Here is an 18,492-nt window from a genome sequence, read left to right on the forward strand (position 1 = left end):
TAACCCTCCCCACTTTCAGTTTAAAGCCATTTCCCCTTGTTCTATCACTATCTGCCCTTGTCAAAAGTCCCTCCCCAGCCTTCCTGTAGCCCGTTCAGGTACTGGAAGCTGCTAGAAGGTCTCCCTGGAGCCTTCTCTTTTCCAGGCTGAACAGCCCCAACTCTCTCAGCCTGTCCTCACAGCAGATGTGCTCCAGCCCTCAGATCATCCTTGTGGCCTCTGGACTCACTTCAGTAGGTCTATGTCCTTATGTTGTGAGCCCCAGAACTGGATGCAGTACTCGGGTGGGGTCTCATAAGAGTGGAGTAGAGAGTGGGAATCACCTCCCTCGACCTGCTGCCCACGCTGCTCTTGATGCAGCCCAGGAGACAGTTATTGGCCTTCTGGGCTGTGAGCGCACGTTGCCGGCTCATGTTGAGCTTCTGGTCCATAGAACCCAGTAAGGAGGAGGGCAGGAAGCAGCCCCCCAGCTTGCTGCCAGCAGGCCATAGCCCGCAGGTGGGGCTCTTCTGTTAATATGCAAAAGTATTTTCAAAGCCAGGCTTCTTGACTTGCAGTAGCCATTGGTGGAAATTGTCTCAACAAGTGATTATCCTACTGAAAAATTGAATAATAATGAAAACAGTAAAAATATTGGTTCGATCCCTGTTGGTGATGATGTCTGGTTTTCCTCTCTTAGGAAATATTTGAGTAGCAGCCAAGTGTAGATGTGCACTCGGTTAATAACGCTTTTCCCATTAGCTGTGTGCAACTTTTTGAAAACTTGCAGAAAAACTTACTTTGTATAATATAAATATTGTAAAAATGAGATCTGTCACTTTAGTTGCATGCAATAACCTACCTCAATAACATTTTCTTACTCTTGCTGTGCATGCCAGTGCATTTTTCTCCTTTAGATATGGTAGAATTGTATGTTCCCAATCTCAATTGATGAGTATATTAATTAGCCTACCCAAACTGCACAGCTTTGTGGCTGTTTTGCCAGTTTTGGCAGGGTCTGCTCACTGGGCTGTGGTGGTGCCAGTGGTGGATGGCAGGAGCTCTTGGGGGTCCCACTTGTGCAGGTTTCAATAGGGTGGGAGAGAGGGAAATAAGGCAATAAGACATACTCAGACATCTCTGTAGGGTTTTCCTTTTTGACAGTTTACATATGAAATTTGAATAATTGTTGGACTTCCTATTTTTTCCTGGTATTCTGCTGCTGCTTTTTTCCGTTAATTATCTCATTTCCCGCCCCCCCTTGTTTTTTTATGATCTGATCGTCCAACTCACCCCAGAGATTATAAGGAATAATTGGGTCTTTTGGCCTTGTGTTTCATGGCACAGATTACATGCCATGAAAGATTTTACTCTCAGTATCAGGTTTGGAGTACAAAGAAGCTTGGAGCAGTGAGTGGAACTACAACTGAAGAGCAGATAAACTGTTTTTCCCTTATTTGTGAGACTTCTGCTTTAGTTATTCATTGAACGTTTTACACCAGTAAAGATTCCATTGTGGGATTACCCTAACTGGTTGGAGTGGCCCGAGTTCAAATGAGTAATGTGCACTTTGTAAGGCTTGAGCAAATTGTGTTGTAGGCATGGAAGTGATGAAAAAGGTTAACGTGGTGAGTAAGCAATGAAGGGGAACTTTTAATGGGAATAGACATGAGTCAAGGATTCTATAATCTCGTTTCTGATAATCTGCGGCAAATTGTACTTAAATTTTTTATTACCAGAGAAGTTGGTTTGTTTGTTTTTTTCTTTTTAGTTAGTAAGCAACTTGTTTTTTATAAGAAGGACAAATGGTTTAGTCCAAAACAAAACTAAAGGTAAACTTTAGAGAAGATTCCTCCACCCCAGTCATGCTTTGGTCTGGTAATGAAGCACAGATAACTGATTTCTTGAATGGCATGAAACCAGTGGTACATGTAATATGTCTAGACCGCTTTCTCATTAATATAAAAGTTTGGCATTTAGATTTGAAGTGGGTTTGGGGGAAATGACTGAAAAAATTAAAATCCGGATGGAGTCAAAGATGGAGACAAAAGCTTCTGCAGTGTTGGCAAGAAATCAATCTGAATGTTATATAGTGTTTAAGCTGAGTATTACTGGAGCAGGCACAGAGATTTGGTTAATTCATTAAGTAGGTAACTGTTAGTTAGTATCCTGTTAGTGATATGTTAGGTCTTTTCCTTGGAAGTTCTTGCTAGTTGGAATAAAATATGCAGCACTGTAAAAAAAAAAAAAAAAAAAAGGCAATTTTTCATTTGTTGTGGTTCTCAGCTAGGGCTGAAATCTTAAAGATAAATCATACTTGATACAGAGACAATAGTGGTCTAAAATACAATACCATCTGGAGTGTTACAGTGTAGAATATTATGTCTAGAATACAATTTTACATTTTTTGTGTCTAGTTGTCTGCTTTTGAAGACTTTTGAATGAGTAGTAACACACTTCTTTTTAAATGAACAGCATTATCTCATACTGTTACCACACTATCGTGTTAAAACAAACTATATGTATTTTATATATAAAAAATAAGTTCTGCTTGTTTCCACAATCTAATATGATCTTAAAATGTTGTTGCTGAATCACATCCATTCCTATGGTCATGTTGGCTGCAGAGTTTTTAATGCAACCTTTTTAGCAAACAAATCAGAAGCCTCATTAGAAGTCCCACTCTAGGAGTTAACTGGCCACTTTACATTCTAAAATGTCAGTTGATTTGCTCTATAGAGAAAAATGTAGTGTTGGATTTTTCCATTCAGCTAACTCATATAAAATAATAGTACTGGAACAGTTGAGTATAGCTGCATGCATCAGGATAGAGAGGAATTTCAGTCAGAACAGCAGGAGGGAAAAGTGAGGGGAGCTAACTGTTAACTTGGGAAATTAGAGGAAGCTTATGTGGAAAAGTACATTGATAGTGCAACAAAATATTGTTCAAATAAATCCTTTGCCTCATGGTGGAAATATGCAAGTTTTTAATATTTCCGTTTACCTGTTCATACAGTCTGGGTCCTTGAATAAAAATACATGAAATATACCCGTGGTGTTTTAATTAAAATAAATAGGGCAGAATAGGATTTAACATGGTTGCGTAGTGAACCTTATGAGCTCAAGATCTAACAGTGCTTTACAGATTAGTTGCTCTCTAGTGTCATTAGTTCATAATTTTATCTATAACGTTTGGCTCTGAGCTTTTAATAAACTAAACAATCAGACTGGAACCACTTGACACAGTTAAACTTGACATCTCTAGATTGTTGTTCTCAAATAAATGACCCAAATTAAAATAATGCTTACATAATCTGTGGTACTCCTCATTGGTAGTGCAAGCAATAGGTTTAATTGTGTTCTGTAACTGCTGTTACTCTTACGGTCTGTTTGATTTCAGAAGGATTCATTTGTTATTCCATTACAGCACAGTAGCTGAGAGCCTAAGTGTAGGTTTTTTCTGTAAGAATATACAATGTTATAACTTTCTATAATATCCCCAGGTTTTAGGGCCTGCCCCAAAGTGGTGTTCCTTCTTGGATAACTTGACTGAAGAACTGGAAGAGAATCCAGAGAGCACAGTTTACGATGATTACAAATTTGTTACCAGAAAGGACCTTGAAAATTTAGGTAAATCAGTCGAATATCCTCTTTAGTTGACTTCTTTGTTCAGTTTTTGATCATTTGCACATGTAAGTTTTGTAATTGCAGTGTGACGTATGAGGACTCGTAGAAATTAACTGGTAATAGTTTCCTCTAGTCTTCTTGGTTATTAATATACCAGACTGATGGCTTTATGTTCTTTGGTTCCCATCCAGTGCTACACTAGATATTTGTGTTTCTCAGTTTTTTATCCCAAGAAGATGATTGATATTTGCTGATTTAATATGTCTAGGAATCTTTTGTGTGTGCTTTCAGACATTAAATGGAAGGCATAGGAAGAGAAGTTGATTTAGTTTTCAAAATATTTTTGAGGTGCTCAAATAGTACGTTGGAACTAACAGCAGAATCTGCCAAAGTTCCCTAATCTTCCCTAACTGAATGTAGTAATTTCCAGAAAATACAAATAATTCTAGGGCTAATAGAAACACAGTTTCAAGGAATTGCAGTGCTGAAAATTATATAGCAGAGGAGGTAAGTAAGCATGCTTCTCCCGAGGTAGTTAGTCCTTTTTCTATCCGTTATGTGTTTTGATTGCAAAGTTTTCCTCCAATATAGTTTGATTAATTTACCTCTGGGTATGGGAATTGTGTTTGGCCTGGCAGGAGGCCATACAAGGAGGAGGTCCTCCAAAGCATCTACATCTTCAGCGTTAGAGTTCTGGAGTAGGAGGTTTGAATGTAGTCTGCAGACCCCTATCCCAGTCATAAGGGAATAAGGCACTGTAGTGTTACCTACACAGAGACTTGACTGGGAATACTTATTCTGCTTCAAATTCACTATAACTATGTCCAATTAATTTCCCTATAAATGCAAGCTTTCAAATGAAGAACAAGCTTAAGGAATATCTTGTATTTAATATGTCAAGGTTTCTTCATTACTAGCTATTAGCTAGAGTGCTCTCATTTTGGAATACACAAAAAGATTGTTTCCTGGAAACAGTTAAAAAAATTTTGAGAGACAAACTTGGCTTTCTGGGACACACAGTGGTTTCTCACTTTTTTTGCTATTTGGTTCTAGAAGAAATTTGTTAATTTTTTAATTTCTAAAGGTTTGGGGTCTGTAGAGGATATTTTGCTTTAAAAAGCTTTTCCTTTTCTTAGTCTTGGAATTTTGTGAAGATACGTGGAAGGAAAATCAGAGAACCCTTAAGTATTTTCATTCTTACTTAGGTTAGGGCCTAGGGTGACAGTTTTATGACCTGATGTGGTACTGTGTTTTTTTCAACATGTTATGTCTTCAAAGATAGTGACCCAAGGCAAAACTCTTTAATTAAAAACATCTCTATACCACACTAAAAAAGTGATTGTCAAACATCTATGGACTTTGAAAAAGAATCTTCCCAAATTTTTCTTTGTAAATTTTTATGGAGCATAGTGCATGTGGGCATTTTTTAATAAGCACTCAGTAACACGTATTATGACAAGAAAAATGGATTTTGTTGCTCTGAAGAAGCTCAAATTTCTTGCTGGCCAAACTGATTTTTTTTTTCTTTTTTTTTTCTTTTTTTTTTTTGTGGTTTTACTTGGTCTTGATGTAATGGATGTGACTGTTAAATTGATGTGTTGCGTTGGCAGTGCTTGTTTGTCTTGAGTCGGCTAAGTGAAGTGGCTAGCTTGGAATAGGAGTTCTTTATATATGAAAGCTCTTTGAAATCCTCTCTAACTTTTTTCCCAGGCCTTGCTCATCTCATTGGATCATCATTGCTCAGAGCGTATATGCATGGCTTTTTCATGGACATAAGACTTTATCATAAGGTAAATAAGTCTGATCCTTGTCAATTTTTACTCTTAACAGTAAAATATGGATGTTGGGTTTTTGTTGGAGGTTTTTTTTTGTATTTTGTTTTATGGTGTTTTTTTTTTTCCCCTCCAAATAACCGACTGTGTCCGCTACTAATGATATTTTCTTTTTACTTCCTCCTGCTTGTTCAAAGGCAAAAATGATGGCCAACCCCTTTGCCTATGAAGAATACAGAAGAGAGAAAATAAGGCAGAAGATAGAAGAAACACGTGCACAGAGAGTTCAACTAAAGGTAAATCCTGTAAACAATGAGTATACTTCTGGGAAAACTATTAATAAAGAGTAATGTATTCTTAAGTGTATCTCAGAGATGTAATGACTTAAGATTTGATGCTGTTTATCATCAGAGACACAAAGTAATTTATAGAACTTTTTAAATGGAACCGTAAAATTCGCACAGATGAGAAGGATTGATACCAAACTGTAAAACAGCAGCTCTCATCACAATTTGCCACTTGAGCAGATAACCCAGTGGTAAAACTTGCAGTTTCTACTTCTGTTATTAAACTAAATGACTTAAGCCATTAAAACATAATACTCTGGAAAGTAAAAATAGTATTGTCTTTGTAACTAGTACCTTTCTAGATTGAATTTGCTCAACATGCAAGGAAAAATAATTGCTTTTAAAGTACTAAAGCTGATGCATTACAAGGAAAAAACAGTACAGAAGTTCTGCTTAAATTTTCTCCAAGCAATGTCGCTTTACTAGTACCTAAAAATACTTGGAACCAGTCAAGGAGCTTTTCAGCAAGAGCTATAAGAATGAAGAAGAATTCTGTTTTCACCACACTTACGAATGTAAAGCATGTAGGTTTTTGCACGTCTAAAAGAGTAATTTACTGATTAATTGTTTTCCTCTCTTTAGAAACTTCCAAAAGTCAATAAAGAGCTTGCACTCAAACTGATTGAAGAAGAAGAAGAGCAACAGGTTACTAGAAAAAGGAAACAGAAGGTGAGCTTTTGTTTTGGAGACTTCCCTAACTGGGAGCACAGAAATAGTAATACTTAGTGTTGAATTTTTTTGTTGTTGTTGTTGGTGTGTTTTGTTGTTTGGTTTGGTTTGGGGTTTTTTTGTTATCTGGCCAAACAGATTCAAAATTCCGTTGTTTCTCATAATAACAACTTCTGGTAAGTAGCTTTAAGGTGGACTTCACTGTAGTTGCAGCACCAAAAAGGCCATGTAGTAAAACTAAAAATGATGACATACTCACTGTGAAGATGATGTGGACTTGGTACAACTCCAGAAGCTAGCTCGATTCAGAGTCAGTACCAAAGTTGTTCGAAAAAGACCTGTTATTTGTATTTGTTAGTATTTTGTGATGAGCTTGACAAGATAGGTGTTATCTGTAAAACTGAAGATACAATTGCCTTTCTTGGTGTACACGGTTAACGACATTTTATAAAATAGCCCAAATAGTTTGCTCTTATGCAACGGGAATTCTTCCTGACAGTGAAAATAATCCATTTTTATTCTAAGCAAAGTCTAAAGGAAAAAAAATAGTTAATTTTTAATATCTAGTAGGAGAAGAGGCCTTTCCATAGGTAACACTTCGTAGGTGCTCATTCTCACAGGAATACAGCATTCATGAAAGGCAGGCATTAGCTTCATGGGGCATCTAATGAAATCCTGTGTGTATCAGCTAGTAGGAAGCTTGAACTACTGAAAAAGTAGGTGGTGGTAAAACCTTAAATACACACTATTTAAGCCAGTGTTACAATGGAAATATGAGTTCAATAAATGGGGGCTGATATGTTTGGGAGTACATACAGATTGTGTTAAGTGGACTAAAGAAAGTATAAAAATGCATAAAAATGCATGTTCTGGTTATTTTCCTGAAATGGTATTAGATTATTATGAAGAGCAATTTATTTTAGGCTTTGGGATTTAATTTTTGACTGTGTGACTGCAAGTCACATATTTGCAATGGTTTCTGTGTTTGAAATTTACGCTTGTTGTTTTCTGTATCTTTTTTCCCCACTTCTTAGATAACAATGACAATGTAATGCTGGGGTGGGATGAATGTGCTGGTATAAGGTTGGCAATGTTGAAAGATCAGCTTTTTATAATTAAAAGCTACATATTCGGTGACTTTAAAATGATGACAACAGGTATTCACATAAGTTGAAATTGTAGCTTGAACTGTTCCTAATTCAGCAGTTCTATTTACACTGAATTAATTTACTTTGACATGAATTAAACTGCCTTTTCCATTCTGTATGTGAGGGCAGTGAAGAAAAAGTGTTACAAGATGTAATACTCTTATGTATTTACAGGAAAACGGTAGTAACATTGCATAAAGACATGCTTACCCTGAGAATTTGTTGTACATGTTGTAGAATACGCTGCCCATCAGGCAGGGTATTTGCCTTGGAGGTACTGCTGATTAGTCAATCGATATCAACACGTCTCCAGACTACCTGGCTGAATGTATGAGAAACATTAATTCAAAAATATTAGAAATAGTGTATTTAAGGTGTCTATGGTATGCATAAAAAAACCCTGTCTTGCTTACAGGTAGCTCAGAATGGTATTTATTTGATCTTTGTGAAAGTAATAAAATATAATAAGCATAAATCTTGTTTTATATGACCTGGAAGGATAAAGCACCTGGCATTTCACATGCTCGTTTTGAATTTTGTTTAATTAAAAAGGTGTTAGTTACTTTACCAATGTCTGTTTCAGAATTTTATAACTCACTCATGCTTTGCTTTTTTTCCAGAATCTGCCTAGCCTTCTCAAGGATGATCGTTTTAAGGTCATGTTTGAGAATCCAGATTTCCAGGTGGATGAGCAGAGTGAAGAATTTAGGCTACTTAACCCACTTGTTTCTAAAATAAGTGAGAAAAGAAAGAGGAAACTAAAGATGTTACAGGAACTGGAAGCACGAGAACAGGTAAAATATTTTCCATTTGGATTAGGAAAAATCCATAGGTTTGGTTTTTTTCTTTGTTTCAAGCGTTCGGATTTTTTGCCCTAGAAAGAAGGAAAGATGGGAGCAATGCAGGAATGTCTTATCAGCTACAGTGATTAAGTGTAATTATAATATTATCCTCGTTTTTAGATGTGAACAATATTGTGTCTGCATGAATACAGGTTTGAAAAACATAAAATAGGTAGATGGAAACAATTTTATAATGTGTCTTCTGCTTCATTTGCTGTTACTGCTTTTGTTCAAATTTTAGTTTTGTTCAGCTGTATCTGTGTAAAAGCTGTCACGTACCCTAATTGCAGGAGTGGTTTGAAAAGAAAGTTAGTTGATAATTTCCTATTTTATACTATTTTTGTCGGCAGGAAGAGGAGGAAGAACCAGAAGGAAAAGCAAGTGATGCAGAAAGTTCTGAGAGTTCAGATGATGAAAAAGGCTGGGTTGAAGAGGTCAGGAAACAGCGCAAGCTTCTACGCCAAGAGGAAAAACTAAAGCGGCAGGAAAGGTTCAAGGAGGATCAGCAAACATTACTGAAACCTCAGTTTTTTGAGATTAAAGAAGGAGAGGAATTCAGAAGCTTCAAAGACTCTGCCAAAAAACAAAAATTAATGAAGTAAGACTAATGTTCCTATTTTAATAGCTGGGGGTAGGCAATTCTCAAGTATTTCTCAACAATGCAGGCCAGTGGCATTTTGGCTTGGAAGCACTTACTAGTAAAGCCACATCTGGCAATTCAGAGATATAACTTAAAGGGACATAGTTGTTGAAAGCTTTGTTTTGTAGTTTAACAAATATAATGTTTAAAGTATGGCAGACAGACAACAAAGATGAGATAAGAAAGAGATTGATATTCCGAGCCGAATTTGGGGATCCGTTACTCAGTGTTGGTGAACTGCTACTCACCCAAATAACAACACTGATGTCTGTGAGACTGGTTATATGTCTCCATCAGTGACAGTGTGAGGTTGACAGTCTGGATGTCTTCCGTCTGACCCTCTAAAAGGATGTAGAATACTGCATGATTAGTCACTATTTTGGATCAAGGTGGAAAAGCAAAATTGTTTCGTCTTGGTATTTTTATGGGATCCAGAAACTTACAGAAAACTATGCTGTCCTTATATTGTCAGGTCTTACTATTTCTGGTTTTGTTTTTTCAATACAAAAAAATCAGACTCTTTTTTTTTTTTATTTTCTTAAATTGATGATCAACTGAAGAAATTGGGTACTGGATAAAGAACATGTCAAACTGAAGGATTTGGCTTTGAGGTGCTTAATGCCTGCAAATCTCATTGATAATTTTTTTTTCCAGAGCTGAGTTGAAACCTTCAGAATATGAAATTTAATAGCCTTTTGTTGTTTGGCACGCAAACATTAATATTAAAACCTTGAAAGACAATAGCTTCAAAGTTCTTGCAGCACACTGGATGCAGAGCAGAACTTTGACTAATGTTGGAAACAAGTTGCTGGGCTAGATGAATCTCGTAATAGCCATTATGTTTTTACTGAGAATTAAATGATACAGTCAAGGGAAAAGGAAGTGAATAATCTGTGTAATGGGGCTGACTCTACAACCTAGTTGTTTCATGATGGAAATTTTCTGGAGATATGTAAGGAAACGTTTGATAAAAATTCAACCTGTCCCTTAAATGTGCAAGTTTTTAACTGGAATTATCATCTAAAATGGTCTTTAAGTAGTACTGAGACAGTGTTTCTACAGTAGTCCTGTAGTCTATGATTTTCATGTTGTACCTGTAAGACCTCTTTAAACAGAAGTAGTTTTTGCAAATTGGGATTTATAGCAGTTCTGCAAACTGATTCCTATGTTTTCTTTAGCTGTTTTTTATCAGCAAGTGTTTTCACACAGGGATATTTCTTTGTTCTTTGTATTGAATATACCCACTCATTCTGGACTCTTTAACTTTTAGATTTCTCCATCAACTTTCTTCTGATTATTTTTCTTTCTTTCTTCCAGAAGATGAAGCAACTTTTTACTTTTATCAGTTTTTCTTCTTTGTCAGGAGAAAATCCACTCGGGACACTCTGACAGAATATTGTAGGTTAAGAATATTTTTTGCATTGTACTTAGATTTATAGTCATGTTAGCAAGTGAGGAGAGAGACACTGGTCAAATGGCACTTTATTCTCATTGCTTTTTAAATACATTCCTAAAAGGCTGTGGCTGCAGCCTGCTCACGTACTGTTCTTTTACAGTAAATTCAGCTGCCGACCTCTAAAGGAAATTCTCAAGGACACTCAATTTGAAGTATTAAGATTTCATTTTGTTCAAAACATGGAAGGCTTAAATGTGAACAACGATACTGAAAGTTAAGTAAATAAACCAAGACAGGTGTAAGGAAGAGAAACATTTAGCAAAAACTAGTACAGTATGACACAGGACAAAGTAAATTCTTTTATCTGGTGTATAAAGGGAGAAAAATCATTGTTTCAGCTTGCGAAAAATGGAAGCAAATACCACAGAGCTGTCCAGTGGATGGAGGAATATCAATGATGACATAAACCATGGAAAGACTTTTAAAAGACTGCTTTTGGGGAAAATAGAATCTGTCCCAAGATTTGCTGCTAATTCTCTGCAGAATATTTGCAAGGTGTGATGCATAATTGATTGAGGTTAGGTACCCTGTGTGTGGTAGGGTAGGGTAACGTAGTGTAAGATTTATTTTTTTTTTTTTTAAAGGTGGATATGACAGCATTACATCCCTTGTGGTTTTTTTAGTTGCTGTCATTGAATTGTTTTTCCATGATTTTTTTTTTAATTTTCATTTAAGCAATTAGCTGTATACTCACTGATACCATTTGTGATCATCCAAGCATTATTCTTGGTATGGAGTTTGATATTCCTTATATTGTTTGAAGAAATTTAAAAATTAAAAGCTGGTATCTGTTTCTTATAAAATATAGCTGATCTGATTCTGTAATCATAATGATTTAGTCTGTGTTTTGAGCTAGCTTGTTTGGTTCATAAGCTTTTTTATACATTAGAATTTTATGAAGAAAGTACTTAAATGTGTTTTCTGCTGGCCTTACTCAGTGGTAAGTAGTCAGCATAAAAATAATTCATTCAAGTAATGTACTGAAAATTTGAAAGACTGTAGTGGCATGTACTATCTGGTGAGGCTGGCATGTTTGTCTTTGATTTGATTTATCCAAGTTATGGAATGATGGTCTGTGACCAATATAATTAAGTACCTTAATACCTTCACTATGCATTTAATGGCTAGGTGTTCTTTTTTTCTCTAATCGTATAATGTTCTACCTGAGGAAACAGTTTATGACTTATATAAAACTGGGTGTTTCTTTTGACATGTTCCTGACTCAGCACAGCTCCAAGCCCAACTTCTAAAGCAGTGGTGCGTACTATAAATTTATTTGTAGACCAACAGTCTACCCATTTCTTTGCACAGGAAAGCAGCAAAATTTACTCATGGTTGTAAAAAACACCTTGTCTCATCCGGCTACATTGCATTTTCCCCTTTTACACTCTTATGCTTACACATGAAAACCTGCAAAGCTTTGCTCCGTTTACTTACGGCATAAGCTCCTTACATAATAACTTAAAAGGAATCCATAAAAGGAAAGGGTTTTTATCAGTGTGCTAAGAGCTCTTTTGGTTTTCTTTATGTCCTTGTGAAAGGTTTGTTACTGAAGTCAGAGCATGTCAAAATTAAAAACTACAGTAGTCGTACTTTATGAAGTATGACAGTCAATGTATATGTCTCCAGAGGTGGCCAAGAAAGTCAACAAAAGCGTTGTTGACATTCCTAGGTATTGCTAAAGTAAAACAGCAGGAAAAGTCCTGAAAAACTTTTCTCTTTATAATGAGGAAGAGAGAAGTGCCTGGGCAATTTTTTTGTTTGTTTGTTTTTACTGTAGGGCAAGGGAAGTTGCTTTTAATAACAAATAACACCATTAATGTATCCCTTGAATCAATTTGTTGAGGAAGATTTAAAAAAAAACCCCAACAAAACCCAGAAAAACAAACAGTGAGTTTGTAAGTGTTTGTGTGCAATTCACTATCATTTGAGGTCTGCACATTTATAGATAAATGTAGCCATACCTGCATTTATTCAGGGAAATTGCAACCCCACAGCGTTTTGCTCCTCATTTTAATTTTTCTCCTGACTGAAGCAGTATCTAGGCAGTCATGCTAAATAATTGCTGGGTAGTAGCCATATTTCTCCAGTTCACTTTCAAAGGGGAGAAAAATGGGACTTCACTTGAATGTAGAAATCCCACCACAATGTCAGTGACTGATCTTCTGCCATAGTTAGCTCTAAGGCTTAGCTTGTCTTCCCGATTCGCACAGATGGAACAAGTTTTTACATGTACTCAATGAAAAATATACTACAGAAAAAAATACAAAGTACCTAGTCATGAGAAAGAAAGTAATTCTTGACAGTAATTTTTCATTGTTAATCTGAAAAGTCTTTGTTACATAAAATGGCTCATTAACCAAAATTCAGCAGACTTCAGAGACTTCATGCATACGCCACAGTCTATGAGCCCTTCATCCATGGTAAATGCCATTGACTTTGGCTGCTAATCATCTGTATTTCTGTGATTACTTATTTTCCACTTTAAAACTTGTACAAAAATTGTCTTTTAGCCCTCTCTGGAGAGATCTAATAAGGCACTAATAGCAGCATATCAAATTGCAGAAAGTAGTTTCATTTACAGTTAGGTGAATGTTTTCTAAGCATATCACAGAGTGAATTTGTCTGATTGTATAAGTGATGTCATATTCTCAGTTGGCACTACCTGCTCGTAGGACCCACATGAGAGAAGAAGGACAAGGAACCATGTTAGGACTCACAGGTGCTGTTAGGAGGCTGGCTGAAGCCAGCACCCTCCCTGCCTGCCTCACTCCTGGGCTGGAGGCTATGTGGGGACAAGGTGTATTTCCACTCCTCAGCTGTCCCAGTTTACAACCCAACTTACCTGAAGTCAGCAAGGTGATACTAAATACCAGCTCACAACCTGGAGCAGCTGGGGCACATCCATGTGTCTTGCTTTTGTAGGGGCACTAACTTCCAGTGGAAAAGAGCAGAAAGTGGTATTGTTTTCTGCCACAACAGCTGCCTCCTCCTCTGTGCTAGAGCTCAGTGCCTGAGGGAGAGGCTCTCTACCAGCTTGTTTACAGGAACTAACTGAGGAGCACCATGTGCTTGAAGGCGTATTTTTGTGTGGACCTCCTCTCTGGGGTCAGGGTCTGTCTTACTTATCACTCTCACTTGTTTGCATTGTTCTTTCATTTAGAAAACTGCATTAGACTGTTGCTGGCGCAGTGTCCAAACAGTCATTTGTATTTGGAGTAAGTAGCTTGTCTCCATCAGTGAAGTGATTCATTTGGTGATGGATTCATTCTGATGTATAGGCAAGATTATTTCCTTCCCTCAAAAGTATTTCAAGAAAACTGTCTATATCTAACCTTACTGTTTTTTTCTTTCTATGTATGTATCTTATTACTGCAGCTGAATATTCCTTTTTCTGACATTTCATAGAAATTTCATAGAAAACTATAGCAATAGAAGGGTGTGGTTTCTTTCTCAACTAGAATCCTGTTGCTTTTTTAGCAGAAAAAACTATGAACTTTACATAAATTTTAAAAGTGTTTCTACTGAAAGCGATATCTGGAGGGAATGATTTGAACTTGTCTTTTCTATTTACTGAATGTCTGTTTTTTAGAGTTATGGCATTTCAGAATTTCAGAGAAAAAGAGATTAGTTTTGACTGCATTACCAGCCTTTATTGTAGTAAAAAGATGGCAAGAATAGGGGCTAATGTTAATTATTCTCCGCAGGAAAACTCTTGGAGATCGTTTAAAGCTTGAAGAAAAACTTGGCACGCTCGATGTGTCTGATACCACAGTAGGCAGCAAACAGGCAACATTCAAATTAAAGAAGGTGAGCTATATATATAATTTTTTAAGTTAATGTACAAGTAACTTTAGTTTTTGCATGAAAGAACAAGAACTTTAAAACCGTCAAACAAATGTCCCTCTTCATTTCTTTATAAGCTGCCAACTCTTCTGCTTCTTGCCAAGAGAATGAAAGCCTCCGGTAGTACTCTGTCTGTTTATACCCTTATAATTCAGGCAACACTCATAAAATCTTATGTTCCGGTGGAAAATACTGGCTTCCATCTTTTAATAGTTTATTTGCAGACATACCATCAGAAGCTTGTGACCTTACCTGACTTATATGCCAGGACTGATCCGGTCTTGGTCTGCAGGTCCAAATGCAATCAAGATGCTGTAGGTGACAGGCTTTCTCTTGGTTGATAATGTTACTAGGTTTCAGCATGATAAAAAAAGAGCTCCTAACCACCTTTGTCACTGAACTTGTGTAACACATCACAAGAATGAGCTCTGGTCCTCTTCTACTTGCCAAATTCCATTTGAAGTGAGTAGTTGACTGCTGCCTCCCTACATTTCCCAAAGGGTTTTGATTTCCCAGCCTAAGGAATTTTGTAGATCGCAGACAGGTGATTATAACGTGGGCAGTTAAATGCATGTGTGCATCTGCTACTGCTGAAGAACACTTAGGGATTTTTTGCTAGAAAATTGTTTTAGAACTGAGGAAAGGACGCATTATAAAAGCTGAAGATCGGTATTAATTGATACTTGAGCTGACAAAATGTACTTCAGTTAAAACTGCTTTTCCTCAAGTAAGCCTCTTTGCTATCATACATTTCCCCTTACCTGTAGTCAAATATTATTCTCACTGACAAAACTGCTCTCACAAGAATGGCTCAGTAGCTACTTGATTGTCGCATTGGGTATGCCTGAAAAAAAAATTTAAATAATCAGATTTATTAGACTATTTCTACCTTACTTGTTTTACCTGATTATTGCCCGTTTGCAGATGTCCTTTCTCATCTGTTTTTGATTCTTGTATTGCTGGAATTTAAAATGTGTTGACTGTGGAATAAGTCACAGATTTCTCTGCAGTGCTGTGTAGGGTAACCATTCTGGAGATTTTATCAACTGCTGTAACTGATACGTTAGTGTCTTGCAGCTAATTAAATGGGCTTTGCAGGGCTTAGAAAGCACAGGGGTTTTTTATAGAAGCTTTAACTTAGAAAGTGCAAAGCCATGAGGTTTCTTGTGGTTGATGGTGAACAATGAACTATCACCTTTTGCTAACAGTTTTGTGAAGATCTGGGAGTAGGGTGGAAGAAGACAGATATGGTGGTGGTTCAGAATGCCATTTTTACTTGTTTCTATCAGGTATACTGTAGCTTTGAGGGTCTTTTTTTAATATGTTGCTGCTAATGTATATGGATTTTTTTCCTGACTGTTAACAGATGATGCTTTATTGAAACAAGTGCATTGTGCTCATTTGCATTAAAAAGATTTTTAAAAGTCTAATTAAAAGAAAAACAGTGCATCTGCAGTGGAGATCTTTTCTCCGGTCTACAGAACAGCAAAATAAGACTTGCAGGTCTTCTCTCAAATAAACAGACCCTGTGTATATGTTCTGAAGTCCCAGGGAGTGGAGCCTGGAGAGCTGGGAAGAAGTCACACGATGCATTATGCTGTGTCTTTACACTCCTTTTCAGAGGATGAAGAGCTGAAGTTGGCAAGCTAAAAAAGGAATTTTAGTGTTACTCTGATCATCAGCTTCTGCTTTGTGATGCCCTTTCCTTAAAGTGCTGTAATAGTTAAGAGTAGATAGAAAGATTTAGTGGGGGAAAGAACTGTACTTCCGTAGGGTTGGTATCACTGGACTTTGTAAGTTAGTGGAATTGATACTGAACTTGGCTGTTAGCAGGCTCCCAAATGCCCAGCAGCTGCTCACAGATCCAGTGATGAAAGTGTTTGTCATTGATATGTCACAGTTTAGTTTTCAAGGGATTTTAGTATGGTTCCTACAGGTTGGCATCCTATTTTTCAACTTCAGCATGCTTTATCATAGCAAATGTAACAAAAGAACAGGGTTTCTAAAATACCTAAGTACTGAACACTACTAAGGAGGTGTAGAGGACGTTTAAAAAAAAACCCAAAACAAAAACCCACAACAGCAGCAACAACGAAGCTTCAAATGCAAATCAAGATCATTCTGTTTAAGTATACTAGGTAGCAGTCAACATTAAATTAAGTACAGTTTCTCAAGACCAGTCCAGATGAAGTCTGAAGAGATGGAGAAACTACTTACATTTTCACACAGTGGGTTTCTTGTTACCCTTCTTGCAGTGGAAACAGGAGTCACTGAATTCAAACAAGCCTATAGACTACTAGCTTTTATGACCATGCTACTGGTGTGACCTTATTGCTACATTTGGTAAATTGGTTCATATTTCACCTTGGCCAAAACGCTGTCTATGCATGCAAATCTCTAGCTCAAGTTTAAATGGTGCTTTAATGGGAGATTCAGGGAGAGATAGGCTGATGTATGGATGCTACTGATTACAGAATTGGATGCAGTGAAGATGCAGCTGCATATCCAGTAATTCAGTCACACTGCTAACACAGTTATCCTCTGCTGCCGTTGAAATTGCTGTAATTGCTGGCTTATTTTATAGCATGGGCAGTTACCTGAACTTGGCTAGTTCAAGTCTACTAGTTCCAGTTTATGCTTAGTTTGAAGACAAGCCTTAGTCTTCCAAAGAAAATAGTAGTTTATGGCTGTAAGAGCCATTTCATCTATGTGGTATGTAAATGAAACCCTTTCAGCCTGTTTTTGATGAAGAAGAAAATCATTAATACAGCACTTGCCACAGGAGCAGATATTTTAAACTCTTTTCGTGTGGAAAGTCTTTCTACAATTGCATACAGCATATCAAACACTTTCAAGAACTTCTAAGAACACTTTTTAGAAAACCTGTATATTTCAGCAATTTTAACTAATTTTTCTGTCTTTTTAAAATCCATTTGTACAAAAATGCAATGTGGTAATACTAGTTAACCAAAGCATATACTAAATAGCCTCAAACTGTGCTCTACTTTCTTAAGGGCATTAAAACATAAATTCTGGAGTGTAATTTTACAGTCTATTGTTAGACATCGGTTTTCATCTGAAATACATTATTTTATTCACTGGTTTTTGATATCTTTGTCTTAAATGTTTACTCTGAATTACTTGGAATGGTAATGCCTAGGGATACCCAGAATCAACAGGTATGGTATAAGACAAGATACCAGGGACTGTTTACAGTAACACTTCTAGATTTCCCTAATGGAATTCTGTCTTGACATATAGATACTTGAACAATGAGGTGATAACGTAAGTTTACAAGAACCTGAGTCTATTTTTGTTTTAATATTCCAGTCAGAGCAGCAAAAGAAACAGCAGGAAGCTGAGAAACTACATCGTCAAGAGAGGAAAACACTTAGGCGTCCTGCTAGTCATCTCAAGAGCAAACGTGGAAGAGGACGACTGTTTCATTGATTTTTATTTTTTATTTTTTTATTTTTTTTAAAGAAACTTCTTTTATCTCATTTTTCATTTGAAAAAGAGACTTTTTCAAATTGGGACACAGTACGAGTGTATTTGTATTTTGATTCATTGATGAACACAAAACACAGAATTTGCTAAACCTTGTACTGACTATTGAAAAGTTTATGAAAGTAAAAGTAATGACCAAAGGACACTACAAGTGTGGTGTGTTACAAACTCCAGTGTGAACTGTATTTGTGCAGAAATCACCCGCAACTGGTTATTGTGTAACCTTGAATGTTTTCTATATAAGAATTTACATAAACAACGAGGCTGCCTGTCTTTTATTTAACTTAAGAGCTGTGGGTTTTTTCTTTCTGAAATCTTCATTTGTGACTGCTTAGATAGAAGATCAAGGGTAAGTTATTTTGTCTAAAAACTTATCTTTACAAGGGCACAACAAAATTTTCTTTTCTTGTTCTTGAAGGATGGGACACAATTATGTGTTTCGAAAAACTGACTTTTGCTTTATATTTTTGAGTTGCCTTAGTAGCCAGGAGGAGGTACAAATGGTTGTCATGAGGGCAATGGAGAATGCCTGATTAGGTTCCTCTAAGTCACTTTATAAGGAAACCTCTCTTGTTACACCAGTGTACAAAGGTAATCTAGGAAGGATAGTCGTATTCAAAAGTGCATGGAGGGATTTCACGGTCCATTTGTGCTATCTC

The 18,492-nt window shown here is 36.6% G+C and overlaps 1 protein-coding gene across 1 annotated transcript in view; it reads left to right on the forward strand.

Annotated features, from left to right (window-relative positions):
• Positions 1-18,143, forward strand: part of NOL10 (nucleolar protein 10) — a gene marked incomplete at its 5' end in the record, with an annotated part of 32,818 nt that extends 14,675 nt beyond the window's left edge. The window contains 8 exons of the mRNA XM_010173496.1: positions 3,483-3,609; positions 5,317-5,396; positions 5,576-5,674; positions 6,308-6,394; positions 8,163-8,336; positions 8,735-8,982; positions 14,188-14,290; positions 17,657-18,143. Of these exons, the coding sequence (XP_010171798.1) occupies positions 3,483-3,609; positions 5,317-5,396; positions 5,576-5,674; positions 6,308-6,394; positions 8,163-8,336; positions 8,735-8,982; positions 14,188-14,290; positions 17,657-17,776 (1,038 nt within the window). The remainder of the gene's footprint in view (positions 1-3,482; positions 3,610-5,316; positions 5,397-5,575; positions 5,675-6,307; positions 6,395-8,162; positions 8,337-8,734; positions 8,983-14,187; positions 14,291-17,656) is intronic.
• Positions 18,144-18,492: the final 349 nt, after the last annotated feature.

Source organism: Antrostomus carolinensis, unplaced genomic scaffold (genome assembly GCF_000700745.2).
Source record: "Antrostomus carolinensis isolate BGI_N321 unplaced genomic scaffold, ASM70074v2 scaffold13348, whole genome shotgun sequence".
Classification (NCBI taxonomy): Eukaryota; Metazoa; Chordata; class Aves; order Caprimulgiformes; family Caprimulgidae; genus Antrostomus; species Antrostomus carolinensis.